The sequence below is a fragment of the Anguilla anguilla genome, chromosome 16, assembly GCF_013347855.1.
Source record: "Anguilla anguilla isolate fAngAng1 chromosome 16, fAngAng1.pri, whole genome shotgun sequence".
In the NCBI taxonomy this organism is placed as follows: domain Eukaryota; kingdom Metazoa; phylum Chordata; class Actinopteri; order Anguilliformes; family Anguillidae; genus Anguilla; species Anguilla anguilla.
This window is the reverse complement of record NC_049216.1, coordinates 30,655,364-30,682,157: the sequence shown is the minus strand read 5'-3', so window position 1 is coordinate 30,682,157 and position 26,794 is coordinate 30,655,364. Positions and strand designations below refer to the sequence as shown.

Below are 26,794 nucleotides of genomic sequence, written 5' to 3'. Positions count from 1 at the left end.
CAAATTATTCTTATACTTTCATCACCCCCCCCCCCCCCCTTCCCCCCCTTTCAAATATTCTTCACATAAACCTTATTCCATTTTACCTCCTGCTAAAGTAATAGCCTTCTCCGTTAAACGCCGGAGTGTGTGATTGGGAGACTGCCCATTTTCCCTTTGTAAATCACCTTGGTGATTATACATTACAAATTGCTCTTTACGATTAGAAAAAGATTTCATGCAGGTGGTGAGACCCCCCCCCCCACCGCCTTGGGGATTAAAGGGCACAGTCATCTGAATCACTTTTCTAAATAACACTGAAAGCGCCATCTGAGGAAACATCCCAATTTATAATCCTTGAAATATATCATTATTGGGATAATGCTACGGATGAATTACTTTGCATACGCCAGCCGCAGAAGAGGCTGACCCGCCGCCATCCGAGATGGCATCCCCGCGCAGCCTGAAGAATTCATTTTCATTTTCCGACTCAGCCGCCCTAATCAACACGCTTTATTGTGACAAAGAGTTCATTGTTGCTGTTCAAATTGCTCTCGCCGCCACGCGCGCCCATTCACAGGCAAGCAGACGCAGTCAGTGAACAGGAACTCTCAGCCGGCGAAACACAAAGTGTAAAAAACGGACTACATAAATTAAATCTATCATTACGCGGCGGGGAAATTAATAACTTTGACAAATCACAATGTCATCTTTACACCTATTAAAGCAGAAGGGTGGCAGGAGCCTGGAAAATGTGGGGAACGAGTTAATTGCGAATTTTGTTGCTTTTTTTTTCCCCCCCGCTTCAGGACATTGTACATCCCACGCACGGTGCACATTTGCGCGATGTAAAAATGTGATTAAATCCAAATTCCAATCCTCGACAATACATTATTTTAACAATGCAACAATGTAAACCTGTGTTTACCTGATGTTTTAACCAAACACATTAAAGCTGTTTTTTTTAGGCTACACTTATACAGCAGATTCTAACTAGATTGACTGTAAATTGAAAACATCTTCGCATACATTCTAACCCAAGTGTCAGGCCTGACCTAAATGTTTTGCTGCAAATATATTTTTTTCCCAATAATTCAGCACAATATAATACAAAGCATTAGTATTAGCATTAGCTGCGAACAGAAGGACCCTGAGATGAATTAAGGCAAGCCCTGGCTCGATAGCTGGAGCATTAACGCAGTAAACCTGTAACATCCGAACAGACACGGAGATCCAGCGGGTACAGTATGCCTCGCAAAACCCCCCGGTCAGCTGGACACCCGAGCACACGTGTGACCTACCCAGTTTTAGGGGTGAAAAGAGGATCAAATATGGCAAGTTCCTGGAAAAATAATCACCGGGGGCCTTGTCACGGGGGTGGGAATGTGGGTCAACAGCTGCATTTTGGAACGGCGAACAACTTCTTAAATGATTTAGCACTCGGATCCGCGGACACAAAAAGCAATTTCATACGTCGGTGACATTCGCAATGCAGTACCTGGTGCAATTTTCAGGGCGACCCCCTTGACATGCGTTGCTGTAATCACACGAGCAAGACCAACATTACTGCTGCGAGGGGGTGGGGGGGGGGGGGGTAAACATTGCCCCCTGATATCTCACTGAAACATAATGATAATGCATGGGATTATGCCTTGATACTGGCTTTTATTTACTTATTTATATACTTGTGTAACAGAAAACACCTGCCTCTCGATCCAATACTGCAAGTTCACGGGATTTATCTTAGTAAGGCTTAATGCATACAGATGGTCAGACAAGACAAATTAGAAAAATATGAAATATTAATATATTTGTCTTGTATAATATGAAATATGATTCATCTACGGTACAGATTATTGCTTGATGTATTATCGTACTTAGAAATGAGACAAAGTTAATTTCTTCATAGGCCAAATGTTGCCGGCAATATCCAAGGGATAATAATAATTCTTCTGGGAACCACATAAATTAAACTTAAAGACGTCTACTCTGCTTGCATTCTAATGGTGCAGGTTAGTCCAGGCGTTGATTTATAACCCCATCCAGTCCCTGCACTGCAACCACAATGAAAAACTCCAATACACTTTGCACAGAGCTGAATTGACCGGCATCACACATTTACATCACAACAAAAATAATCACGCTGCAGATAAAATAAACAAGCAGATGCCACACATATACCACTCAGTGTGCTTGCTGTCATTACAGTCTTTAACAAACTGTAGCAATATGAAAGAAACCCTACTTTGAAAGTGAACTCATATTGGAACAGAACAGAGCAACGTAGGATCTGAACATTTATCAGCATGCCAAAGCAAAGAGCTTGGCATGCCCTCTTGCAAAAAATGTCTTTGTTATATACCCTGGAAAGGCGGATTGTTTGAAGAAATACACTCTAACGTGATCTTGTTGATATATTGTAAGATTATTGGGATTCTCTACAACAACCCCATGATTACAAGTAGACCGAAGACAAAAGAAGTGCTTTCATAACTAGGAATAACATCTCGAGCTACTTGCTTTTACAAGAAGCAAGCCACTACAAACAGCTCTGAACACAGAGAGAATCTGATGGACAGAACATGCCCAAAGAAAGAAGACCTGTGGCTGCACTTTCACCGAAAACACCCAAAGAAACACCCGCTGAAACAATAAACCCTTTCATATCTGTACGCGGGTATTTCAGCGGGCTAATCAACAGCGTTTATCCCATCAGCTTTGCTCGCGATCCTACAGAGAGAAGGCACTCTCAGGATGGCACTGCTCCATGGTGTGGAAAAAGCAGCCAAATACAGGCTGAACACTGCCTGCCTTCATGAAAGTAACTGCTGAGTTGAGTAACGAGAATGGAACGACAACGCAGCCAGTATAATCTGTAACCAATCATCACGTTGGATCATCACATAATACATATAAAAGCATTCTACTTAAAAAGTATATTTTAAATAACATATAATCCTATTTTAAATCCTATTTCTCACAGTAAGATTCACAATGTCTGTTTCTCACAATAAGATACGTATTGTAAGTCACCCATAATATTTGCTGTGACTTGAAGTTGAAATAAAAATGCGTCTGCTAAGCTTACAGTCGATAGCAAGTTTTCAACCGTATTGTTGTTTTGAATAAATAGGGCGTCTTGCTACGCATTATCATTGCACATTCTTTTTCTATTGCCAACAAGTTTCAAATTTATGACATTTTTGTAAAAACTTAGTAAAACTTTGTTGTAAGTTTGTAAATTTCCAATCCCCAATAACTAAAATGAGGACGCAGCCATCTCCTAAACTGTTAGTATGGAGGCTGTTATCATAAGATCCAGCCACGGTTTCTGCTCTTCCAGGGCGTAAAACTGACTAGGTTATTTTTCTGCAATTATGGCCCGACGTGAGTAGAAATATGCGGTAAAAATCTAAAAAAATTCCCGCATCCAGCGCAGTGTGAACCAGGCCTTATGCACAGCACACCGTCAGGGCAGTTTCACTCTCCTCTCCTCCACCACGCAATAAAGCTGCTGTTTATATTACACGCGGTGCCGCGCGACTCCAGCTAAAATGAGGCCACCTCTTTCAGAGTTATGACTCTGAAAGTGTACTCGTTCCCTGTACGAATGCGAAATCACTGCGGCGTATTCTCAACGGACTCCAGGCGGGCTGCGCGAAAATATTCTCATTCCAACTTTTCTTATGGGTTTACAATCTACAATGTAACTGAAATGCAACTCCTTCACTCTCTCTCTCTCACTCTCTCTCTCGCATAAAAAATGATACGGAATCCACGGCTCAAGAAAAACATAACAGCTTTACTGAATCATACACTTTCCTTCCGGGGGGTGATGCACAGCACAGTTGTGACCGAAAGAGACTGGGTAATAAGGCTCTATAAAGAATTTGCTTCAATATAAGCCATGATGCTGCCATATTGTGACTGCAGGGATTTGTTTGAACTGTTTGAATGTATAGAGATCTGAGTTGTTTTTTTTTTTTTTTTTATGAAAAAGGAAACCTTGTGAAAACTCATATTGAACCCAGCTGTTGAGCTCTGTGGTTCGACGTGTTGCAGACAAGGTGAAGCGCATGGAACTGAGATCGCATTCCACGCATGGAACTGACATGGCATTCCGCGTATGTCTCAAGCAGATTAAACGCACTTACCTGAATGCATTAAATGGGTGAAGGACAGCGAAGCCCGGACGCCCACTTCTGAAAGAGAACATAAATAATTTTCACGCAGGTGTCAGGTGAACAGGGTCCCCCCAAAACACAACACACTGAGGAATTCTGCAGCCAGACAACAGGTTTTTACGAGGCTATATTATGATTTGAATAAATTACTCCTTTTCAGTAAAACACATTTTTAAAAAAGAATAAAAACTTTGGCTGCAGGATTGTCCCCTCGTGATCACTACAAAACCACAACACAAAAAAAAAAATTCTACTCACAGGTTAGCGTTGCCAACTCCTGTTTCAGTTTATATCTATGCCAATCTAGGGCGTATTTTATTTATGAATAATAAAACTAAGACACGGGCAGGAAATTTATATTTCCATGGTCTGTACAAGAATTTTTTTTCAAATATTAATGACCCTAAAAATCAGAAAGTATGGAAATACCATAAGGGGCCCCAAAACATGCAATACAATCCAGTATTAAAATATCAAATAAACATTATTCATTAACTGGTACAGAAGCCTTGGTGCAATTCTAAGTAAACAAAGAGTGTGGAGTAAACAGAGAGAACCTGCACTCCCACTAGTGTTATTTTATTTAAAACAGTATTATAGAAAAGAGAGCCCATATTCCATTTCTTCTTTGTGCCAGGCTCAAAGCGCCATCATTAGATTCTGCATCCATGCTCTGGTGCTTTAAAGTCACCCATATAATTACCTGATATTATGACTGTACGGCAAATCTTATGGGAACTTGAACAATTTTCTTTCCTCCCGAACCTCAATTTTTTTTCCCGACAAAAAAATATTACAACCGACACAATGAACAGAAATTTGAGAAATACTACGAACAGATTTTGTTTTTCTTAACATTGCTTGAAAGAAATTTTCAAAATTTTCCAGCATGGATTGAAATCCTTGTATGAATAATCAAGACTCAGCAATAATGTAATAGACATATTAAGGGTAGAAAGATTACTGGAGTAATTATCCTATATACACATAAAAAAAGATTTTCCTGTGTACCAGAAAGAAATTCCATAAAGCCCTGCTTGAATTTTAAAAAATATATAAATGCATTTTAATGTATCAATGCATATTTAAACAGAAAGGTAAATACATCTTCCACTATCTCTGGGTTGCAATGTGTACAGTAACATAAATGTAGGAATATTTAAATTTGCAAAGCACTAGGTTTATCCCACAGTTAATTCAGTAATTTTGTTGCATTCAGTAATCTATATTGGCAGTTGACTCTGATTTCTTGGCAAAATTTCGAACTCAGGTCTGCTATTGCCAGCTTGCCAAAATATTTTGAATGGTTACACGGTTCTTCCACTTACATAGTTGTCAAGAGTTAGAAGATTTGATACTTAAAATTCAACGTCAGTCTCTAACATTTGCACTTCCCAAGTGTACCCACTGGGTGGCGCCGGTGACACGGTACGTACAAAGGGCCCTCTCTCACAAACACACTCAAATCATTTACATGCCGTTCTCATCAAAAGCATTTCTTCTCCTTTCCTTAGAGATTTTCCACTGATCTGAGTTTCCAATTGCCTTTCGGAGTGTTACAGCTAACCTTTGCAACTGCCAAGAATGTGATTAATTTTTTAAAGACAGCTGTTGACCTATTATTGAAAGGGAAGACAGACACCAGAGACATCCATCTATTCATAGTGTATAATAGAACTAGTTATATCATCTGTGTTTACAAGCTTCTGTTAAAAGAGAAGCAAAAAATACATGAAATAATATAATTCTGCTAATCTTGTTCAGACCCAATTGAAACACGGATGTCAATCAAAAATTCTGAATGCATTAAGCTAAGATTTTTGTCCCTCGATTCAGTAGATGTGCGTGCCACACAACACACAACTGCAACCGTAATTACACTGCGTAACATAAAAGTCACCAGCTCCTGTCCCTAACGCACTCATTAATAAAACATGCGCAACACTGTTGGTTTATGTTCCACAATCATTATGCACTATTTATGTCAGGCAATAAAATATGCATCATCGCGATGAGCAGTAACAAACTACATGGCAAAACGATCATTTTTAAAGAAATTATTCATCGTCCAGGATAATGCAGTTAGCTTTTACTTAGCATACTGTTTGCGTCGCGTTCTTGCAGTAAACGGCAGCAACGCTCTCTTCCACCCACGCAACACAGACCCATGCATGCAGCACTGTCGCTAATTACGGTAAATGGCGGTTTGATTTCCCCGTGGCTGTGGGTGACCTCTGATCTTCTCACCAAACCCTTTGGTTTTTTTCTTATAGTAAGCACACGTCAACACATCGATGAAATTAGTCCTCCACAAGAGGGGAAAAATAATTCAAGTGGAGCTAAAAAAAAATAAATAAAAAAAAGTAAAGTTCCTGGTTGCATGCCTCTTTCTTACCTCTGCATGTGCTATTCAGAAGAATCATTTCATTTTCTTATTCTCCCACCAGAGGGCAGCATAATAGACGATTCCAGGGGGTTTTCAACATTTTCTGATCCAGGCACAAAGGTATCCAGGACAACCCCATTACAAGTTAAAACATTTTATTTTTAAAAAAATATATATTGAAATATTTGCCCAAACCTATACAGTTACTGCATATCAAGTCTGACCAGGGACCCCCTACAATACCCTCAAGCACAGCCAGCAATCCACAGACCCCCTATTGAAAACTCAGGGACTGGTCTTATTAGACGCAAAGAATAAATAAATATAAATATGCAAAAACACCTAGTAAGATCTAAAATGACAACTAATGCTGCATACCTTACAAATCAAATCACAAACCCTCACAAATTAATTACATATTACCCTAACAAACAAAGATGATCATATGTGTACCCCATGCACTAACATACAGATCTTGTGAAAGTTTCTTTATACACTGAGATAATTTAAGATCTGATAATCAAGCATCACAGCTGAGGATATTCAAAAATATCCAACTAAAAGAAATATTAAGCCTGACAAACATACCTGAAGGGATAATAACTTAATTACACTACGCACACCCCCTAAATTAACTTCATTCATAATGATATAGGTGTAGACCTCTAAAGCAACACTAAGGTGTCAGGAGCAGTCAGCAGTCATGAACAATATAAAAATCCTCACAATTACTCCCTAATTAACCTATGACACCACACTTTACAACAGCTGTACATGCATCTGGCACATACATTAGGCAAATATAAAATAATGTTGATTCCCACCTTGAGATCAATAAATATTAGTGATTAGAGGTTACCACACCACATATATTGCAACGAGAATCGTTCTAAACCAGGAAGTGGTAAACCTTTGTTAATTCATGTAATCTCATAGAAGTTGCTGATGTATAACAACACTGAGACCATGTTGGCATGCATTCAGCAGAAGTTTAGTTTCACATTTCTTAAGTTAAATTTTTGACTTAATATATGCTAAATTGTATCATATATATTGCTATTGTCCAGTAATAATGCTGCAGAGGTAATCAACAGGATATTCATATCAATCAACACCAGATTTCTTCAACTACTCAACTATATGGGAGCCAGATTCTTTTTTTTTTTTAATGGTACATAAAGGCCTAACATTTTCCTCATACTATTTATTAAACTACACATGAATAGGATGTGCAGCATGGTAATGATTTATTAAAATGTGCATAGTTATTACATGTCATTCTAATATTAGTGTGAATGTGGCAGTTTGTTTAAAGTTTCTTAAGTTTAAGTCCGTTTCTGATTAATTTGGAAGTTTATTCTTTTTTTTTTTTTCCCTTTCATTTACCAAAGCGTCATGAGTACAAGAGAACATTGGGCTCCGTTAAGCAGTCCATCTGGCGATTGCACAACTCTGGCCCTGGTTTCGGTCCCATGAACGGAAGCCCTATGATTATATCCCATGTGTAATGACAAAATATGTCCAGCAGATGTCCTCATTTCTTTAAAAAAAATGTTCCTCTCGATACCAAATTATAAGCAGATCGAATAACTCCACCAATTGGAATGACAGCACTCCAGTCAGGCACATTAAAGGTCAGTACAGTAAAGGTCTTTAGTTTGAAAAGGAACTGTGGGATTTAAACTCGGATTTAAATCAACACTTTTTGATTAGCACATTTAATATAACAACCATTGCTACTAGAAGCACATTTCCAATAACCCTGCACCACGATAAATGATAAACTCCTCCTTAGAAACCATGGGAGATTCTATTTAATTTCACAGATCATGAGCTTACCGCTGGAGTGATTTTCATCCCACACAGTTCAAATGGAACTTGGAGAAAATCAGCAGATCTGCAAAAACAGAAAAAGAGAACTAAGTGGATTCTAAAAGAGACTTGGACTACAAAATTTCACCATTAAAATAAACAATTAGCCTACATATAGCAGTTGCAGAAAAGTTTATATTGCACACAATCTCATAAAAGAAGGTAGTGTTGCGGTCCTCGCTGTCGACTAATGATTTTTTCAGATCCAGTCACTTTCCCACCAACTTGAATTATAATGGCTCACATTATGGCACAGGTGCACTATGAACTAGTGCTTTTTTTTGAGCTTGTTCATAAACCTTTATGTACTTATTTTTTGGAGAGCTAACACTGAATTTGGATTTGACGGAGGTGTTAACTGAAAGTATGTTTCTCTGCTGAAAAGGTGAAAGTGAAGGTATTCCTTATGCGAATAATTTTTATTTATTACATTCTCCTGTAGATCCAGTCATTTGAATCTATGTTACAGTTCTACCAGTAACTGGTCTTACAATCTAGGACTATCAATTGATATATTCCATGTGGAGACAGCTGCTCCAAATGTAATATACTTCCAAAAATTCTGGGGATTTTACAGTATTTGGCCCTTCTACTTTATATTAGTGCGAACACACTTTTAACAGTAAATTCCTTTAAAAACAGACAATAATCGCGTAAAAGCTTCGTCAAGCCTGATTCTTTTAAGACATCAGTCAAGGATCAAGCAAAGCCAACACTGAACTGTAGGTACACAAGGCCCTGAACTGAGAAAACACTCGGCGTACCTTGTCCTATGCCGTCTAATAACTTTCAACATTTAAAAAAAGTTATGTTCTGTGCAATCTTAAGAGGCGTGCTAACAAACAATCTATATTTCACACACAGAAGGACCATACATTTTAAATGTGTTCCATACAACCATGAAAGCATAAACAATAGGCTTAAATGTTATTCTACTTTGGCGCGGGCCTATGGCCTACGTGATTCGTGTTTGACAAGCAAACAGACTAAAAACAATCTCGCGAAATGCATCGGTCGCACTTTGATGTTTATTTTTGTGTTTAAAACACAAAACACTAGAACAAAATAATAATAAAGAAGCCAGTTTAGACATAGCTCTGTCAAATCTGCTGGCTACTACCGAGCCCCACCTGCTGCGGTTTCTCAAATCGCAGAATTGCAAGTCCCAGGATGCCATGCGCGGTGTAGACCTTTTCTCTTACTGTCATTCAGAGCGTTCTTTTTCCTAAGGTAGCACGTTATACGCAACATATAGAAAGCAATTTAATGCTGTCTTTATTATTTTTTTTAATATACTAGTGAGGTGTTTTTCTTTTAGCATAGTCACAAATAAGATAAGAACATATCAATAACACACAAATAAAATATATTCAATGACATGTATCTAAAAGGAGACGTGCCAGTTATGTTGTCATGTTCATTTTCAACATAGAATCATCATCTGAAACATTACCCTGTTTAGAATGGGAGTTGCTAGTAAATAAGTAGTTAATTGGTTTGCTGCCAATTCTTGCCTGCGGATATATGTTTTATTATTGTTAATTATTTTCCTTGATATGGAGTCCGGAGACGACGCAAATCGTGTATTATTGTGCACATGAAAGCAACGTTCGGAAATTGCAAGAGCTAGCAGATTCTGGTCCATCTCGCACGAAGGCACGATGAACAGATAAGGGAGGAAGAACAGCGGCATAGAAGCTGCCTAAAAAGCGCACTACACGCAACGACCCTGGTTATCGTCGCCGTCACACTCCGCCGAACAATGAAGTGCTATACATTGTTCAGTGCTCGACATCTACTGAAAGCGTTTTTGCTACATTTTATTATTTCTCAGCTAACTCTGGCTGCACCTTCGCCAATAATCAAGTTTCCTGGGGATGATACCCCGCAAACGGACAAAGAAATAGCGCTGGTAAGTTACTTCTCCCAAAATGTGTTTATGTAGAAATGGGCTTAAGATTGTTCATACTAGAAAATGTAGATTCAGAAATGGAAAGATGTGAATGAAGATCGACGCATTTTATCCAAAGTATGTTTCTTTTTATGTTCTTGAGTATTATTGTTTCCGTCCCAGTTACTTTGTGACTATGAAGCGCGTTGTACTTGAGGGATATGTGAGTGTGCGATCTTAAAAGTTACAGTTACAAGACATTTATATAGAAAAGCCAAAAGAACGCTTAAAGTACGTGGTTATCTTATCGACTAGAATCGCTTCCGTATCAAACTAAAACGCCACTGCGATTACAGTCAGCATGAAGGGCTTTTGGATTGTTAAACAGAAAATAATTTAACGTGGAATAGCATGGAAGAAATGTGCGTTGTACAGTTAGATAGCAGCAGCCAAAATTCACGAGAGGTTGAACTTGTTTACGAGTGTGCACGTCTGGGGGGATCTAAGTTGGATCTCCACTTTTTGTATTTCTGTGTATCTGTTCTTTCTCAACACAAACTCAAAAATGTTTTTTTTTTCTGTCTTGAAAGCATTATCTGAACAAATTCTATGGGTGTCCACAAGAGAGCTGCAGCCTCATGGTACTCAAAGACACCCTGAAGAAGATGCAGAAGTTTTTTTTACTGAAAGAAACCGGGGAGCTTGATCAGGAAACGGTGGAGATCATGAAGAAATCCCGTTGCGGGGTTCCAGACATGGCTAATTACAGCTTTTTCCCCAATAAGCCTAAGTGGAAAAAGAGGGGAATTACGTACAGGTAGGCACCTTTTGCGAGGAGATCTTTTGTCAAGTGGAGAAAAGACATTCGGAAACACACAGATATACTTGCCTCCAAGGGCCCGATAGACCAGCACTAATATATATATATATATATAAATGCATTAGGATATGAAGGACAGAATATCCCACATTTGGCACTTGACTATTCAAAAGACTGTACTGTAACCAAAGGCAATCACAGTTGCAATCACATCCCCTTTTTTGTATTCAGGCCAAAGCCACAACCACAGCCACAATAATCTTAAAAATTGTGTTCATGTTTCTCTAATAGTGTGTGTCCTAAGAAATAAAAATAAAAAAAACGTATTATTTGTACTTGAAAAAAATTTGTAAAAAAAATTTGTAGCAATAAATACACTAAGGCCAAAGAAAACATCAGCCTAAGAGTAACGAGTGATGGTACAGTGGTCAAACCCATGTCCAAACATTTCCTGAGCTGTTCATTAGTCTGGCCTACAGCCATTTGCTCCACTGTCTGTTACAGAAAAGTGCTTTCTTTGCAGACGTGAATTTGTCTTGGATTCCTGTGTAAAATCATGTCTCTGTTTCTATTAAGACATTTTCATTTGTCATAAAGGTCTGGTCAGTCTACCAATAGCTGTTTAAATTACATAGAATAAACACTGAAATAACCTCAGTGTATATGGTCCACCTTGGATTCAAGGTTTGTATACCAATATCCACCATTCAATGGCTATGCAGGTTGACATACTGTACAGTATAATCATACAATAATAATTTATGATCTCTTATTAACTCTGAGATAGTACTGGCTGCTAAACTCTGGCATTCCCCTTTGCAGGATTTTAGGGTATTCTCCTGATCTGGACGAGGGAACCATAGACGATGCTTTCCATCGGGCCTTTAAAGTTTGGAGCGAAGTCACCCCACTCACGTTCACCCGCGTCATGGAAGGAGAGGCTGACATCTTTATTAACTTTGGGCGTAAAGGTATTAAATTCCACACCTTTTCCCCCCACATTATAAACCTGTGGCAATAGAACCTCAGGTTCAGTTGGTCAGAAATGTGAAAACAGCAATTACCCAATCAGCATTCATCATGCCTGTCAATTCACAGTTCAGTTGCTACCTTGTTGAACACCCAAAATGAATCTAGGTGCAGAAAGATGGTCGAAGAAAGTGTCTGCTGGATTCATGTGTTAGAATGACCACATTGGTTAAAAAAAAAAAAAAAAAACCAGCCCCAACTTATTAAAGCCTTATTGAAATATGCTCACGGATGTCTTTATTACTGCCTGACTGTATTGTATAAAGTCCCATGAATTCCTTCCAGTACAGAAGTGTCAAATTGTAAAGGTTTTCAAGGTCATACCAAGGTGTATTTTGGCGGATCCAGCTACAGTGCTAGTCTTCGGAGCCGTAGTGAACCGCACGGTTCTGAATTTTAAAAAAAAGTGAAAGTCCACAGGCCGAAGTATAACCCGAGGAGGGAGGGTTTCAGTTGGCAGGCCCCCCCTCACCACAGGAAGGACTCCTCTGGTTGATCAGGCCCCTGTAGTCTGCCGATGAGAAGCAGGTGATGGGGCAGGTGTGAATGATTCTGATGACCTTGCCCTCAGAGCACGGCGATGGGTACCCCTTCGACGGGAAGGACGGCCTGCTGGCCCACGCGTTTGCCCCTGGCCCAGGAATTGGGGGCGACTCCCACTTTGATGACGACGAGCAGTGGACTCTTGGAGAGGGACAAGGTAAGGAGACCTGCTGTTTTAGCATCGTTTTAAAAACATATGCATGATTGCTTTTCTCTACGGAGCAGTGTGTAAATTCTATTTTCGGACATACTTTGATTTGGGCATGATTTTGTGTTGTCTTTTTGGCATAAGACATATGCACTAAGAGTAGAAGTAAAAAGAACTTGGCATCTCATACTTTTTGCTTTTGTATACTAGGGGTGGAGGGCGGTAGAGTAGGAATATGACAGGAGGGTAAACTTCAGGGGTTTCAGAAATGTTTGTTCAACTCAAGCTGTTGTTCCATGAAACTTTTTGGTTACGAAAAGCTTTATGGTATAATCATCTTGTAACCATGGTAAAGATTTATGAATTTCTCACTGGTGATCGCATGCCCTCCTCCTGAACAAACAAGGCCAGACACGACTGTTTTGATGACAGTTACTGTGTCGCAGTTGCTCTTGCTGCTCATGCTGTCAATGCTAGGATGTTTTGTTTTCATGATTACGCCAGTTGTTCTAAACATAGAATTTTATTCCACATGATTTGCTGTTTACACTTTCACTGGTTTATTTGGGAAATAATTCCACACTGTGCTCGAATGATTTAGTTTGATTTTTGGCCTGCTGACAAGCTAACGTAAACATTAGCAGCAGCTGCCTAGCTTTGCTCACATGGACTTTGTCAATGTCAGATCAGTCTATGGAAACATCCTGTATTCAAAAGTTACACATTCTTCCATGTAATTCTATCAACAATTTAAACAAAGTCTACACCATTATTTGCAAAAAGGTAATTAGGAGTAAATAAGTTAGTTAAATATTTTTTGTTATTGTTCCTATTTTTAATATATCCATATAAGAGAAAAGGTCAGTCTGAGGTGTGAACATGGGAGCTTAATGAAAGCTGATTGAAGAGGGTGAGTAACCTTTGTTGATTCTGTCTCTGTCTCTGCCAGTGGTAAAGGTAAAGTTCGGGAATGCAGAGGGGGAGTTCTGTAAATTCCCCTTCCTTTTCATGGGGACGGAATACAAGACCTGCACTACGCAGGGCCGGGACGATGGCTTCCTGTGGTGCTCAACCACCTACAACTTCGACGACGACGGAAAGTATGGTTTCTGCCCCCATGAATGTGAGTTATCCCACGGTCCAAGTTGTGGTTGCGTTGGACCGTGTGGCCAGCACTAAAAAGAAGTCCAGGACTGAGGCATAGGTATGTGCCACTGGATAAGATCAGAGGCTTTCAGATAACCAGTAACAATAAGCAAGGTGTCTTTGAATTTCAGCCGGTTCCATACGCCCCAGTCACTTTGTTTTTTTTCCCCACTTGCTTTCAAAGTCTCTTACCTGAAGTGAAAGAAATAAACCCCAAACAATCTTACAGTAAAGCGGATTAACATCAAGCCAGTGTTTGCCCAATGCTGGTATCCATATGAATGCCTGTTATTATGATTATGTAGAATGACTCAGAGCTGTTTATCCTTTTACGGGACAATCAAAGGCCGTACATTTGCTTCTGAGGCTGAAAACAAAGTGAGGATCGTGATTCTTGTGATATTTCATTGGGGGTGGGTGGGGGGGGGGGGGGGGGGTGGAGCAACCACAGGCATTTCCTGAAAGAGTCCGATCACAAAAAAAGGTTCCCGTTTGCTCTCAAAATGGAAAACTTATTTATCCCTGATGCACAGATGAACCTGCCATTTTAACAAGGGTGACCGGGTTCTCCGGAAGATTCCGTGTACGTAATACAAGGAGAACCTAAAATAATGCCAGTGGCAGCCAGAAAGCCCATTGGAATGTGCTATGACTGAAATATGGCACAAATCAAGATTTCCTCAGTGTGAGTCAGAACATGTGAAAGGGGGTCGAATTACAGGGCTGTCCTGGGAAAAAAAGGGGGCTTCTGGTCAGCGTAGTTTTAATGTCTCTCAAAATGTACTGGAGTATTCTGAATCCTGATTCACCTAAGAAAACCTGTAGTTTTAGCTGATATAACATTGGTACATAAAGGAAACCCCTGTCATCTACAGGGTAGCTTTAAAACATTTTTGAAACTGGTCTTAAAAGTGACAGATATAATGTCATTAATTCAGACCCCTGCAGATTAAAGGAGCAATGTATCACACGACTGCTCACAGGTTGAGTTCTTTGAAAGATTTTTACATGAAAAGAAATGGCTTTGAGTGAAGTCACTAGAGAGTTGTGACATAAATGCAGATTGTAGTAAAATAATCGCTCACAAATCAAGATAGATGTCAACCCAGGGCAAGTACATAATCACTATTACACAGGAAATTACAAGATTCAGGTTTGGAGTCTTTCATGTTCAGCTTGAATCAAAAGGGAAATATGTAAATACCAAAAACAAAATAACAGCTCCTAAGATTTGCTCTTCAAAGTCAAGGCCAAAACCACCAAGGACAATGATAGATTTCCACCCTCAAGTTTCTAGAATATCAAGTAATTCCCAGAATGCAAGTTTTTGTTTCGGGAGCGAATAATTTGTGACAATAAGCGATGCTTGGCTAAATGACAACATGAACCATAACTGAACTGCATCTCTATAATCCAGTGCTTATTCATTCAGCAGACGCCTCTCTGGGCGGTGAGGTTAACACTGAGGTGCGCTGTACACTGTTCTGCGTTTCAGTGCTCTTCACCTTCGGGGGCAACGCCGACGGCGCCGCCTGCAAGTTCCCCTTCACCTTCCAAAGCGAGAAGTACGACGGCTGCACCACGGTCGGCCGCACCGACGGTTACCGCTGGTGCGCCACCACCGACGACTATGACCGCGACAGGACCTACGGCTTCTGTCCCGAGACCGGTAGGCTTTCAGGCTGCTGCGTTCCGACCGCCTTCAGATCCTTCTCATATGGAGTCTGTATAAGTGATTTACTTCATAATGTCAAGTAGCCTATATACTGTAGATAATGATATGTAATGGTATTGCCGGAAATCATAAAGTTTTCAGGAAGAATTTTAATAATGTTGAAAAATGAATGCTTGGGTAAATGTCTCTGTGGGGTTTTTTTTTTTTTATTATTAAATGTGCCGAGTTATTGACCCTTATACTATGTCTGACTTAAACCTCTCCCTCAGTTATATTTACTCACAGAATCATCATCTTAAATATAAATGAATACTGGAGAGAGCGATATGGAGAGAACCTCACAAACAGCTTAACTTGAAATTGGGTCACTTCTATTGAAAATTCCAAACCGAAGACATCACAGTCTGTGCTCTCATTGTGAAAATCTGGATAGCGCAATCCCCCTGTGCACGATGCTTGCCTGAACATCCTGAGAATGAGCGCTCTCCTTTTTTCTTTTTTCTTTTTTTTTTTCTGGAAAAAACGGTAAAAGAAAATGTTCTACTGTGCGTTCGGCCGGTGTTACGTTCACAAGGATGAGCCCGAGTTGCTTTAGGGCCAGGCGCTAGCGCTGGATAACGGGGTGTGGAGCTGTCATCTGTTTCACATAGGCCCGAGAACGCAGCGCTGCAGCTGGGTTGCATGTTAACTATGTGCGGTTCTCAGAAAAGTGATAAATGCTTGTTTTATGGAGCTAATGCAGTGCAGGAAGGCTCCCTGGCCTGGGTAGCTTGTGAAAAACTCAGTCTTCGTACAAGTGGAGAGTGTGCTTTCCAACTTCAAATAGAAGAGTAGGTGAAAAATAAAATGTAAAAAAGAAATCCCACCAATTTAATAAATATTTTGCTTTCCCAATCAATCAACAAACACTTAATGTAATCTCTTAACACACACTGGAATATGCATCTTTCATTCTGTTTTTTTCTTTTTTAAATGACTTACAGATTATTAAGGTCAAACAGTATTGATTTATCATGCTCTACAGGGATAAACTACTGTGTAGGATACAGTATACTGCATCTGTTGTCGATAGTGAATGCTTTGGAGGATACAGTATACTGCATCTGTTGCCAATAGTGTGATGGAGGATACAGTATACTGCATCTGTTGTCAATAGTGTGATGGAGGACACAGTATACTGCATCTGTTGTCAATAGTGTGATGGAGGACACAGTATACTGCATCTGTTGTAATTTTAGTTTTTTCTTCCGTTCAGCCATGTCCACGATTGGGGGGAACTCTGAGGGAGCGCCCTGCACTTTCCCCTTCACCTTCCTGGGTAACGACTACGACGCCTGCACCACTTCCGGGCGCCTTGACGGGAAAATGTGGTGTGCCACCACCAAGAGTTACGATGACGACAGCAAATGGGGCTTCTGTCCAGCTGAAGGTAGGCACGCTCCCTAAATTAAAGTAATTAACTCACTCACTCGTTAGCATGTGTATTAAGCGCAATGATGACTGCCTGTGTGTGTGTTTGTGTCTGTTGTGTGTGCGCGTGTGTGTGTGTGTGTGTGTGTGTGTGTTCTTGTTCCCGATTCCAGGCTACAGCCTGTTTCTGGTGGCGGCTCATGAGTTCGGTCACGCTTTGGGGTTGGAACATTCCCAGGATACAACTTCTCTGATGGCTCCAGTCTATACCTTCACCAAGGAGCTCAGGCTCGCCAGAGACGACATAATAGGCATTCAGGAGCTCTATGGTACAGCAAGGGTGTATCTTTCACCATATACAATAGTAGAGCACCGTAATCATAGCTCAGTTGAGGCTGAATAGAATTAAGCTAGTAGTGTGGTGGTAAATAAACAGTTTTTCTGTTGGCAGCTTGCCTGTTTTGGTCCTAGTTGTGGCGCAGCTTTTTGTGCCTCTGTGCAAAGTAAATAGCTTCAGTAAACACCCACATGCATAACCGAGGTCCTGACTCACTGTGGTCATTAGAGATCCCATGACACTTATCGCTAAGAGTAGGGGGTTCCCCGGTGTCCTGGCCAATTCCCAGATCTGGCTCTCCCAAAAAAAACTTGCCACCAAAAATCATCCCCAGATTTAACTGGCTAAAAAATGTTCTCTCCCTCTCATTACATTACATTACATTACATTACAGGCATTTGGCAGACGCTCTTATCCAGAGCGACGTACAACAAAGTGTATAACCATAACCAGGAACAAGTATGACGAAACCCCTAGAGAGAAGTACCGGTCCAAGTACAGCGAACAACCGCATAGTTCAACTTGGACCCTGATGGTTAAACTGATTAACACTAACAACGAGAACGGCAACAACGCAATCTATGGAAAAATAAAAATAAATAAAAATACAAGTAGTCGTTAAGACAGTTGATGCGCCTAAGTCACCTATGAAACAGCTGCCTAGTTACAACCCTAAGTTTAGTCATTTACAGGGGGAAAGGGAGGGATGGGGAGAGGTGCAGCCTGAAGAGGTGGGTCTTCAGTCGTCGTTTGAAATGGGTCACAGTCTCAGCTGTTCTGACCTCCACAGGGAGGTCATTCCACCATCGTGGGGCCAGAACAGACAGGAGACGTGTTCTGGAAGTGCAGGTGCGAAGAGGGGGAGGTGCTAGGCGTCCTGAGGTAGCAGAACGGAGGGATCTGGCTGGCATGTAGGGTTTGAATATCTTGTGAAGGTATGCTGGGGCTGATCCCTTGACTGCCTGGTATGCTAGGACCAATGTTTTGAATTTGATGCGAGCTATAACAGGCAGCCAGTGGAGGGTAGTGAGCAGGGGAGTTACGTGGGAGTGTCTGGGGAGGTTGAAGACCAGACGAGCCGCAGCATTCTGAATGAGCTGCAGGGGTCTGGTGGCAGATGCCGGTAGTCCAGCCAGAAGAGAGTTGCAGTAGTCCAGGCGGGATAGAACCATTGCTTGGACCAGGAGCTGGGTTGAGTAGGTGGTGAGAAAGGGGCGGATTCTGCGGATGTTGTATAGGAAAAATCTGCATGCCCGGGTTACTGCTGCAATGTTGTTGGAGAGGGACAGCCTGTTGTCCATCATCACTCCGAGATTCTTGGCACAGGGTGATGATGTCACTACGGTGTCCCCTAAGGAAATGGAAAAGTCGAGGAGGGGAGAGGTTAGAGCAGGAATAAAGATTAGCTCCGTCTTTCCCGGGTTGAGCTTCAGGTGGTGATTGTCCATCCAGCTCTGCATGTCCCTCAGGCAAGCGGAGATGCGGGCAGGGACCTGTGTGTCCGATGGGGAGAAGGAGAGAAAGAGTTGCGTGTCGTCGGCATAGGAATGATAGGACAAGCCATGGGCAGATATTACAGGGCCAAGGGATCTGGTGTACATGGAGAAGAGAAGGGGACCAAGGACTGAGCCCTGGGGAACTCCGGTGGTGAGGGGACGGGGTGGTGATACCTTACCCGCCCAGGCAACCTGGAAGGAGCGGTCAGAGAGGTAGGACTCAATCCAGTCAAGGACTGTGCCGCGGATCCCTGTTGCTGCCAGGGAGGACAGGAGGGTAGAGTGGTCCACAGTGTCAAATGCAGCGGAGAGGTCTAGAAGAATCAGGACAGAGGAGAGGGAGGCTGCTCGTGCGGCATGGAGTGACTCACTGACCGAGAGGAGTGCAGTCTCAGTCGAGTGGCCAGGCCTGAAGCCAGACTGGTGGGGATCAAGCAGGTTGTTCTCAGAGAAGAAAGCAATGTGTGGTGAGCTTTCTGGCGCAAAATGGCTGCCGTGCATCACCCAGGTGAGTGCTACACATTGGTGGTGGGTGAGGTGAGTTCCCCTTCATCACTGTAAAGCACTTTGAGCATTCAAAAAAGTGCTATATAAATGCAAGGATATATATATATATAAGCTTTGTGAGTTCTTAAGGAGCACCTCCAAGCAAATAAGTACATAATGTGGTAACAGTAATATGTAGTTACAGGTTACCTCACCACCTATTACCGAGAAAACTCCCCACATATTTTTTTAAATCAAAGCCATGCGTCGGTATGAAAGTGTTTGTTGGCCTGTTTATGCATAGCAACAGAAGGGCTTTTTGCTCTATTTCAGGTGCTCCAACCGACAGGCCCCTGCCACCAACTCAAGGCCCAGTTTCTCCACTGGATGTTTGCAGTGAGAATATTGTCTTTGACGCTGTGGCTCAGATAAGAGGAGAGACGTTCTTCTTCAAAGACAGGTAACACTAAGTGAAACTTTTGGACTGAGTGTACCAGGGATGAAAGGACAACAATGAAGAACTTTGGGAGAATCTTGGGCCACTGTGCCAATGCAGCAGTATTGCAGACGTCAGACAAACGTTTCCATTCTTAAAGAATTCTGTGCATATACTGTATTCAGCCATAGATGTGAATCAATGGTTGGAGCAGTAGGCTCCAAACTGAGTGAGATTTTATTAATCATTCTCTCCCTACAAGGTTATACAAGGCAAACAGTGTCTTTCCAGTAAACTCAGGTGTACAGTATAAATGGACGACAGAATCTGTGTTTTTAATGTTGCTTTAAAACAGGATATCTGTCAAACTGTACATGACAAATTCAAGATTACATTGGATATTGCACCCAGTTACAGCCTTGCTCTCTATATCAGAGCTGGCTCAGTGAAACACTGTTTTTTAGGAGGGAGCAGGAACCACAGGTGCTGAGGAGCTATCAGAGGGGTCTATCTGGGTTCTTTGACATACTGCCCTTGATTTATACAGTTTAAGTTTCAGGTCTACCTGTAAGAACTCTGAGGCTTCTGGGAGAGCTTGTCATAAAGACCGACTGAACTGCTAATTCCTCTTCGTCCTGTGATTTAGCCCAAAGCAGTCGACTGTAATTTGTGATTGGTATCAGCAATAACAAGCCGTAGTACCCGTGCCGGCATGGTGTCAGCTGAAAGCAATAACAGTATAAATCATTCAATAAGCGGTGATATGATTGCTTTATTATAACTCGTATAATATAATTAAGCCCATTTTTGAAGAAATTACTGTGAGTCACCATGTAAAAAAAAAAATTATAGTCATAAACGCTTAACCAGAGCAAACCCTTTTCCCCACTTACAGTAGCCTACTTGTATATTGAGTTTCAGACACCGGATGTGTCAGTTGTTTACAGCTGGTCCTGAACTCGCTGCTGATTTACACAGACGTTCTCGCAATGGAGAGGAGTGGCTCTGCAGACCTGAGTCTTCCTCAGTGCGGCCAAGTGAAGCACAGCTGTGTGTCTGCAGGCTCACCCTGTTGATACGCAGGGCGAGACACAGCACAGGTTTAACCGCTTCAGGTTTGGTCTCATTTCAGTTCAAAAGACAGTGACACACACATCTGTCCTCCTGTCTGGTGCTAGGGGGAAAACAAAAAGGCCTGGAGAATCAAACTCTCAAACACAGGCTCCGTGCACCTGACGAAGACCATCCAGATAAAAATGTTGTTAAATGTTATGTTAAATAAACAGAAAAAAACTAAAATTAACCTCATGAGTTTTAGGTAAAAATTAAAAATTAAAACAACAAAGGCAAAATAAATTAACAAACACTGAAGGCTTTTCAGCCAACCTCCATTTCAGTCTCGCTCTCCTTCTCTCTGAAGGATCTGCAATCCCCGGTCTCAGACACCGACTGAGAAAAGAACGCACACTTTTAAACCCTGGACTGATTCGTAATGTTATCCAGGTGTGCGCGACCTACCTAACCAGAAGGTGTGGTCCTCAGATTGCCCCGATTCTCCCTCACAAACTGTGTCCTGCCACAGGGTCAACAGAATGAGGGTTCAAATCCCAGACAGGGCCTCTGTGTTGTACCCTTGAGCAAATGACTAAAGTTGAAACACTTGGGTGGGTACCCAACTGTATGAATTCATAATGTGTTAAAAGGGTAAGTCATTTCTGTCTCCCTGGCATTTCTGTCTCCCTAGGGCTAGGCACTTGAGTAATGTGCTGCAACATTTAGCTTGCTCTCCTTTCACACTGTCCTACCCTGGCCTCAAGCTGGTCAAAAGAACATCATGAAATGAACAGGTCGTTCCAGAGGCTCTGAAGTGCTTGAACTTTTGCGCGTGGTTTCTTTAAGAGATTATACCTCTTCATATACAAATGATCCTGCTCTCCATATGAGCTCTGTTGTTCTCAGGTTTCATTAGTGAACTACTTGTCACATTAGTTGTGTAAGATTTCTAATTTCTGGATTTATAGTTGCATAGATGCTCCTTTTTATTTGAAAGAGCTTCCTTTTTGAATTCCTGTCCTCGGTACTGATTTAAAGTTGCGTATCATTTTGCTCTACTAAAAACATTCGGGCCTTCAAAAAATAGGTCAGTGGAAAAAAAAGAGTGGAGAAATCGGTATTGTTTCACAGCTGCACGTTGGAAATCCAGGCGAGCGCAAGCTTGCATTGCTGGCCCAATTCTCGCCCCAACAAGAAGCAGATGTTTCCCCAAACGAGGCCATCTCAGGCCTCCTGCTGAGGGTTTTCCTTTCCGTCCCTCTCTTGTTTACAGATTCGTCTTTAGGTCATCCAACTTCAGGGCCAAACCCACTGGGCCCATGTGGATAAGCACCTTCTGGAGGGAGCTGCCAGAGAGGGTCGATGCCGCGTACGAGACCCCACTGGACGAAAAAACGGTGTTCTTCGCAGGTAGAGTATCTAAAGGGAGCAAGTACCCCATGTGGATACTGCTCAGAGATAGCTAGCGTCGTTATGAAGTTATATGGGGGTGACATAGCTCAGGAGGTAAGAGCGATTGTCTGGCAGTCGGAAGGTTGCCGGTTCAAACCCCGCCCTGGGCGTGTCGAAGTGTCCTTGAGCGAGACACCTAACCCCTAACTGCTCTGGCGAATGAGAGGCATCAATTGTAAAGTGCTTTGGATAAAAGCGCTATATAAATGCAGTCCATTTACCATTTACCAGATCGTGAAACAACCTCAGAACAGTACACCACAAACCGACATTTAGGTGAGGATTTTGGTTTACAGAAAACACTGGGATGCGATTCGCTAAATAATTAAAAATGAGAGTCTGAAGTCTGAAGATCAGTCTGAAGTTATTAATGTTTAATTTTTTCAAAAAAAAAGTCCGCACACAATAAGGAGCAGCAGCTTGGTCTGTCTCAAAGCACATAGCTTTTAAGCAGGACATTGGCAATGAGACCGATAGCCAGTTAAGGCCTGTCAGACTAATCCATACCTGGCACAGCGTGAGTAACATACTTCTGGCGGAAATGTTGGACTCCCACTGTTTTCTACAAAATGATGCCGTCACCAGGGAAGGAGATGTGGATATACTCCGCCAGCGTGCTGGAGAGTGGCTATCCCCAACGGATTTCCTCCATGGGCCTGCCTGAGGATCTGGATCACATTGACGCTGCCTTGTCCTTCAGCAAGAGCCAAAAGACCTACTTGTTCTCTGGAGACAACTTCTGGAGGTGAAGGTCCTCATGTTCACTATTTCGAAACATCAACACTGCTGGCCCTTATTTGATAACTCCGTGAGATGGGTGGCCTTTTCGCATGTTTTCAAAATGAGAATGACGGGCTGTGGTTAGGTTTTAAGAACGCCTCAGCATGTTTTTAGTGTTTTTTTTTTCCCAAGAATGTCTGTAAGAGGAACACCCTCTTGTGCTCAACAATAAAAAGTTGTTTATTTCGATATGGGCACACGCTCTGGAGGCGTGGCTGTGTATAAATGTGTTGCCGACGTCTTTGGTTTTCAATTTCACGCACTGTATAAACATGCTGCGACGCATTCAGGTACAATGAAGTTAAGAAGCAGATGGACCCTGGCTTCCCCAAGCTGATCGCGGATGCATGGACCGGCATCCCAGACAACCTAGATGCTGCCTTCAGCGTGAATGAAGACGGTAAGCCTGGGCGTCTGGCTGGGTGACTAATAAGACCTGTATATGCAAGATTGCTGCTGTCTGCTGAAGCTGTGACTGGAGACACTGTGCATTCCTGGTGGTTATTGAGAAAACAGCCAACCTCTCATTATGTCTGGCACCTTTCCTCCAGCAATAACAAAAGCCCAGATATCGCAGGCCCGCAACTCAGGAGTTGACTCAACTCAACCCAACGCCCAACCCCCCCCTCACCCCCCCGCCCCCCCGCCCCCCCCCAACAACCCCCACTCGGTTTCTGTTCAGCAAAGTAACATCTTTTTGACATACTTATGAAAGCATAATTTAAATTGAGCGTGTGTGCTCCCGCACAAAGATATTTCTGTCTGCTTTGTAATTAACTTGCTTGGAGCGGGCTGAGTTTGGGGCTGCTCCACTCGCGCCGTGTGACCGAGTCTCTTTGCTCGAGAAGCAAACGGGTGTGACAGTCCCCCTCTCCAGCCTCTACCATGTCACTGCTCCTGATAATGATGTGTTACACTCAATCAACAACTCAGAGCTAGGGAGCATATGTCACTAAAATGGACCTCGCTGTAGGAAGTATTACAGGCGAACGTTGTGGCAGTGTGGAGAATTGGCTGGACGGCATCCATTTTCTTCAAAACCAGATTGCATACTGTGGGATTTGTTTCTGTAGCTTCTGTGTCTCCATGAATTGATTGTAGCTCCTCATTGCGTTTTTTGCAGGTCACAGCTACTTCTTCAAGGGGGTTCACTATCTCAAGCTGGACGACAACACCCTGAAGGTCATGAAATTTGGTGACGTGAAAACGGACTGGCTGGGTTGCCGAGCAACACAGTGAAAGAGAAGATGGTGGCAGCTCCCTCTCTCACCACCCCGCCAACCGCACACGTGTATACGCGCATGCCCACCCACGTGACCGCTCTTTCGTTGGGCTGTTGTCCGCGGCCAAGATCGCCACAGCTGTTGAATCCAAGATTGTCATGTTATATGCACTTACTCCCACATACCACACTGATCTCCCCGTCAGGTGAGCGAAGCCAGGCCTTGGCTTATCGGAGGCCCAATGCAAGATTAACAGATCTCATTCGCTTGCAGAATATAGTAACCTGGGTGAAACATACATGTTGTTTTTATATTATATATTTGTGTAATATAGACAGATTAGTTGTAATGCATGTACAGACTTACTCTCTCCAAAGCCCTTGTTATAAAAAGTACTCCCTACTTTGGTAGGGATACACTGTTACTAGTTACTGGTTACTAAACTGTGTAAGTCCCTCTACATTCCATGGGCATCAGGTATGTCCACACTGCACACTGACTCGGGTGGTGTTGTACTGTAATGGATTTTTTACTCTGATCATATTCATGCAGAGTTTTGAAGCACTTTTATTTCTTAATAAATGTGTTCTGAAGAAACGTGACCAAATAACTGTTGTAAGCCTTGTATTGCATCTGTTTATCTTGTCTTTCTAACAATACCAAATGGTTAATGGCACAGGTCTGCCTGAAAAGTTCTGATGTCTGTTGCAAGATGAAGACGTGTTAAAACATGTAAAGACGTGTCCAGAAAGTATTGTTTATAATCATTTATAATCATTAATTATTATTATTTTTTGGTTGTTTTTACATTTGTATTTGACCATGAGTACATTTGTAATGTATTTTGTGCACTGTCGTACATTTTTGGAAAAAGATTTGTAATAAAAATGATCTGATTCTTTTTTATATTAAAAGTCAGTTGGTTTTTTTTCATCTACTGTTTTCAGATTTTAAACCCAACACTAATAGATCTCATCACATCCTGCTCATGGATTTGAGAGACTCAAAGCCGAAGTTCAACAAGCCCAAACAAATTTCTGCAGAAAAATAATGTGGAGAATGAGGTCAGTTTAGAACACGTTGCTGCGGCAGAAATAAAGCCGCACATTCTGTACTACGTCCTTCACGCGTGACGCGCTTGTGAAATAATGTTTCGACATGCACACGTTCAGAAATGAAACTTGCTCATTTTTATATGACATTTGGGAGTGCCATCCTCTTATCTCTATCTAACCCTAACCCCTAACCCTATCTCAGTCGAGAGGATGCAAACCTAACTCACAAACGCCCTAAATAAAGTGCATTGCATTAACTTTATTGATAATTTCATCCAGAGTAAGTGTGGAGAACATCAATGTTACTCTTACAACTACAAAAGTGCAGTACCACCAATATGACACAAATACTGTACATCAATAAGTATAAAATTCTCTCAACAAACCAACAATTAGTGCAGTGACAGGAACAATTTTATGCTGTCAAGTATTTTGATTCTACAGCATTGATTCAGTGTAAGAATGACCAAATGTATATTGTATATGTACGGTCAACACTGTTGCTCAGTCTACAATTATATCAATATCCTGTGCACATGACACAATGTTGAAATAAATGCTGACATCTAGTGGTATATGATCAATACTACAGCAATACAAACAATTTAATTTCCCAAACTTTTTTTTTGTGAAAAAAAAGATGTCTAACGTACATTACATGGCCAAAAGTATGTCGCCACCCAACATCCAACATCTCATCCAAAATTCTGAGAATTAATATGGAGTTGGTCCACCCATTACTGCTATAACAACCTCCACTCTTCTGGAAAGGTTTCATACAAGATGTTGGAGCATTGCTGCAGGGATTTGCTTCCATTCAGCTAGAAGGGCATTAGTGAGGTCGGGCACTGATTCGGAGATTAGGCCCGGATCGCAGTTGTCTTTCAAACCGGTTCCAAAGGTGTTGGTTAAGGTCAGGGCTCTGTGTAGGTCAATCAAGTTCTTCCACACCATTCTCGACAAAACAATTTCTATACGTACCGCGCCGTGAGCCCGGAGGCATTGTCATGCTGTCAAACTGTTGTTGAGGCACAGAATCGTCTAGAATGTGATTGTATGCTGTAGCATCAAGATTTGCCCTCACTGGAACTGAGGGGCCTAGCCCAAACCAGGAAAAACAGCCCAGACCAAGGGGTGTTCAGATACTTTTGGTCATATAGTGTACCATTAATGTTCTTAACCCTCTCATTCTGCTCAAAACCAGGTTTTGCTTTAGTGCTATGACAAACAGGGGTGGAATTCAGCCGGGATTGTTGTTTTATAGAATAAATACCACCCCTATTCTCAAGAGTGGCTAGTTAACATGGAAGTGTACTGCTGTTGTTTTTCAGAGTGTTTTAAGGTGAAGTTTTCGTTATATGTTGACTGAAACAAGCATATAACAGATCAGATG

The 26,794-nt window shown here is 41.8% G+C and overlaps 1 protein-coding gene and 1 long non-coding RNA gene across 2 annotated transcripts in view; one reads left to right on the top strand and one right to left on the bottom strand.

Moving 5' to 3' along the window:
- The window catches only part of LOC118215606, a 32,035-nt gene extending 22,371 nt beyond the window's left edge, over nucleotides 1–9,664 (bottom strand). The window contains exons 1-3 of the long non-coding RNA XR_004762856.1: nucleotides 9,552–9,664; nucleotides 8,389–8,446; nucleotides 4,134–4,181 (exon numbers count right to left, since the gene is read on the bottom strand). This is a non-coding gene — a long non-coding RNA (uncharacterized LOC118215606). The remainder of the gene's footprint in view (nucleotides 1–4,133; nucleotides 4,182–8,388; nucleotides 8,447–9,551) is intronic.
- A 4-nt stretch (nucleotides 9,665–9,668) lies between these two features.
- On the top strand, nucleotides 9,669–24,956 carry LOC118215604 (72 kDa type IV collagenase-like). Its single transcript, XM_035396503.1, has 13 exons — nucleotides 9,669–10,333; nucleotides 10,903–11,129; nucleotides 11,955–12,103; nucleotides 12,733–12,861; nucleotides 13,802–13,975; nucleotides 15,494–15,667; nucleotides 16,929–17,102; nucleotides 17,257–17,412; nucleotides 19,736–19,862; nucleotides 22,165–22,301; nucleotides 22,929–23,088; nucleotides 23,414–23,523; nucleotides 24,247–24,956. The coding sequence occupies exons 1-13, from the start codon at nucleotides 10,184–10,186 to the stop codon at nucleotides 24,360–24,362; spliced, it is 1,983 nt and encodes a 660-aa protein (XP_035252394.1). The 5' UTR covers nucleotides 9,669–10,183; the 3' UTR covers nucleotides 24,363–24,956.
- The last annotated feature ends 1,838 nt before the right edge of the window (nucleotides 24,957–26,794 follow it).

Coding starts and splice junctions, on each gene's coding strand:
- LOC118215604 (XM_035396503.1), top strand. CDS start 10,184: ATGAAGTGCTATACATTGTTCAGTGCTCGACATCTACTGAAAGCGTTT. Junction 15,668..16,928: donor CGGCTTCTGTCCCGAGACCG/GTAGGCTTTCAG, acceptor TCTTCCGTTCAG/CCATGTCCACGATTGGGGGG. Junction 19,863..22,164: donor ACGTTCTTCTTCAAAGACAG/GTAACACTAAGT, acceptor TCTTGTTTACAG/ATTCGTCTTTAGGTCATCCA.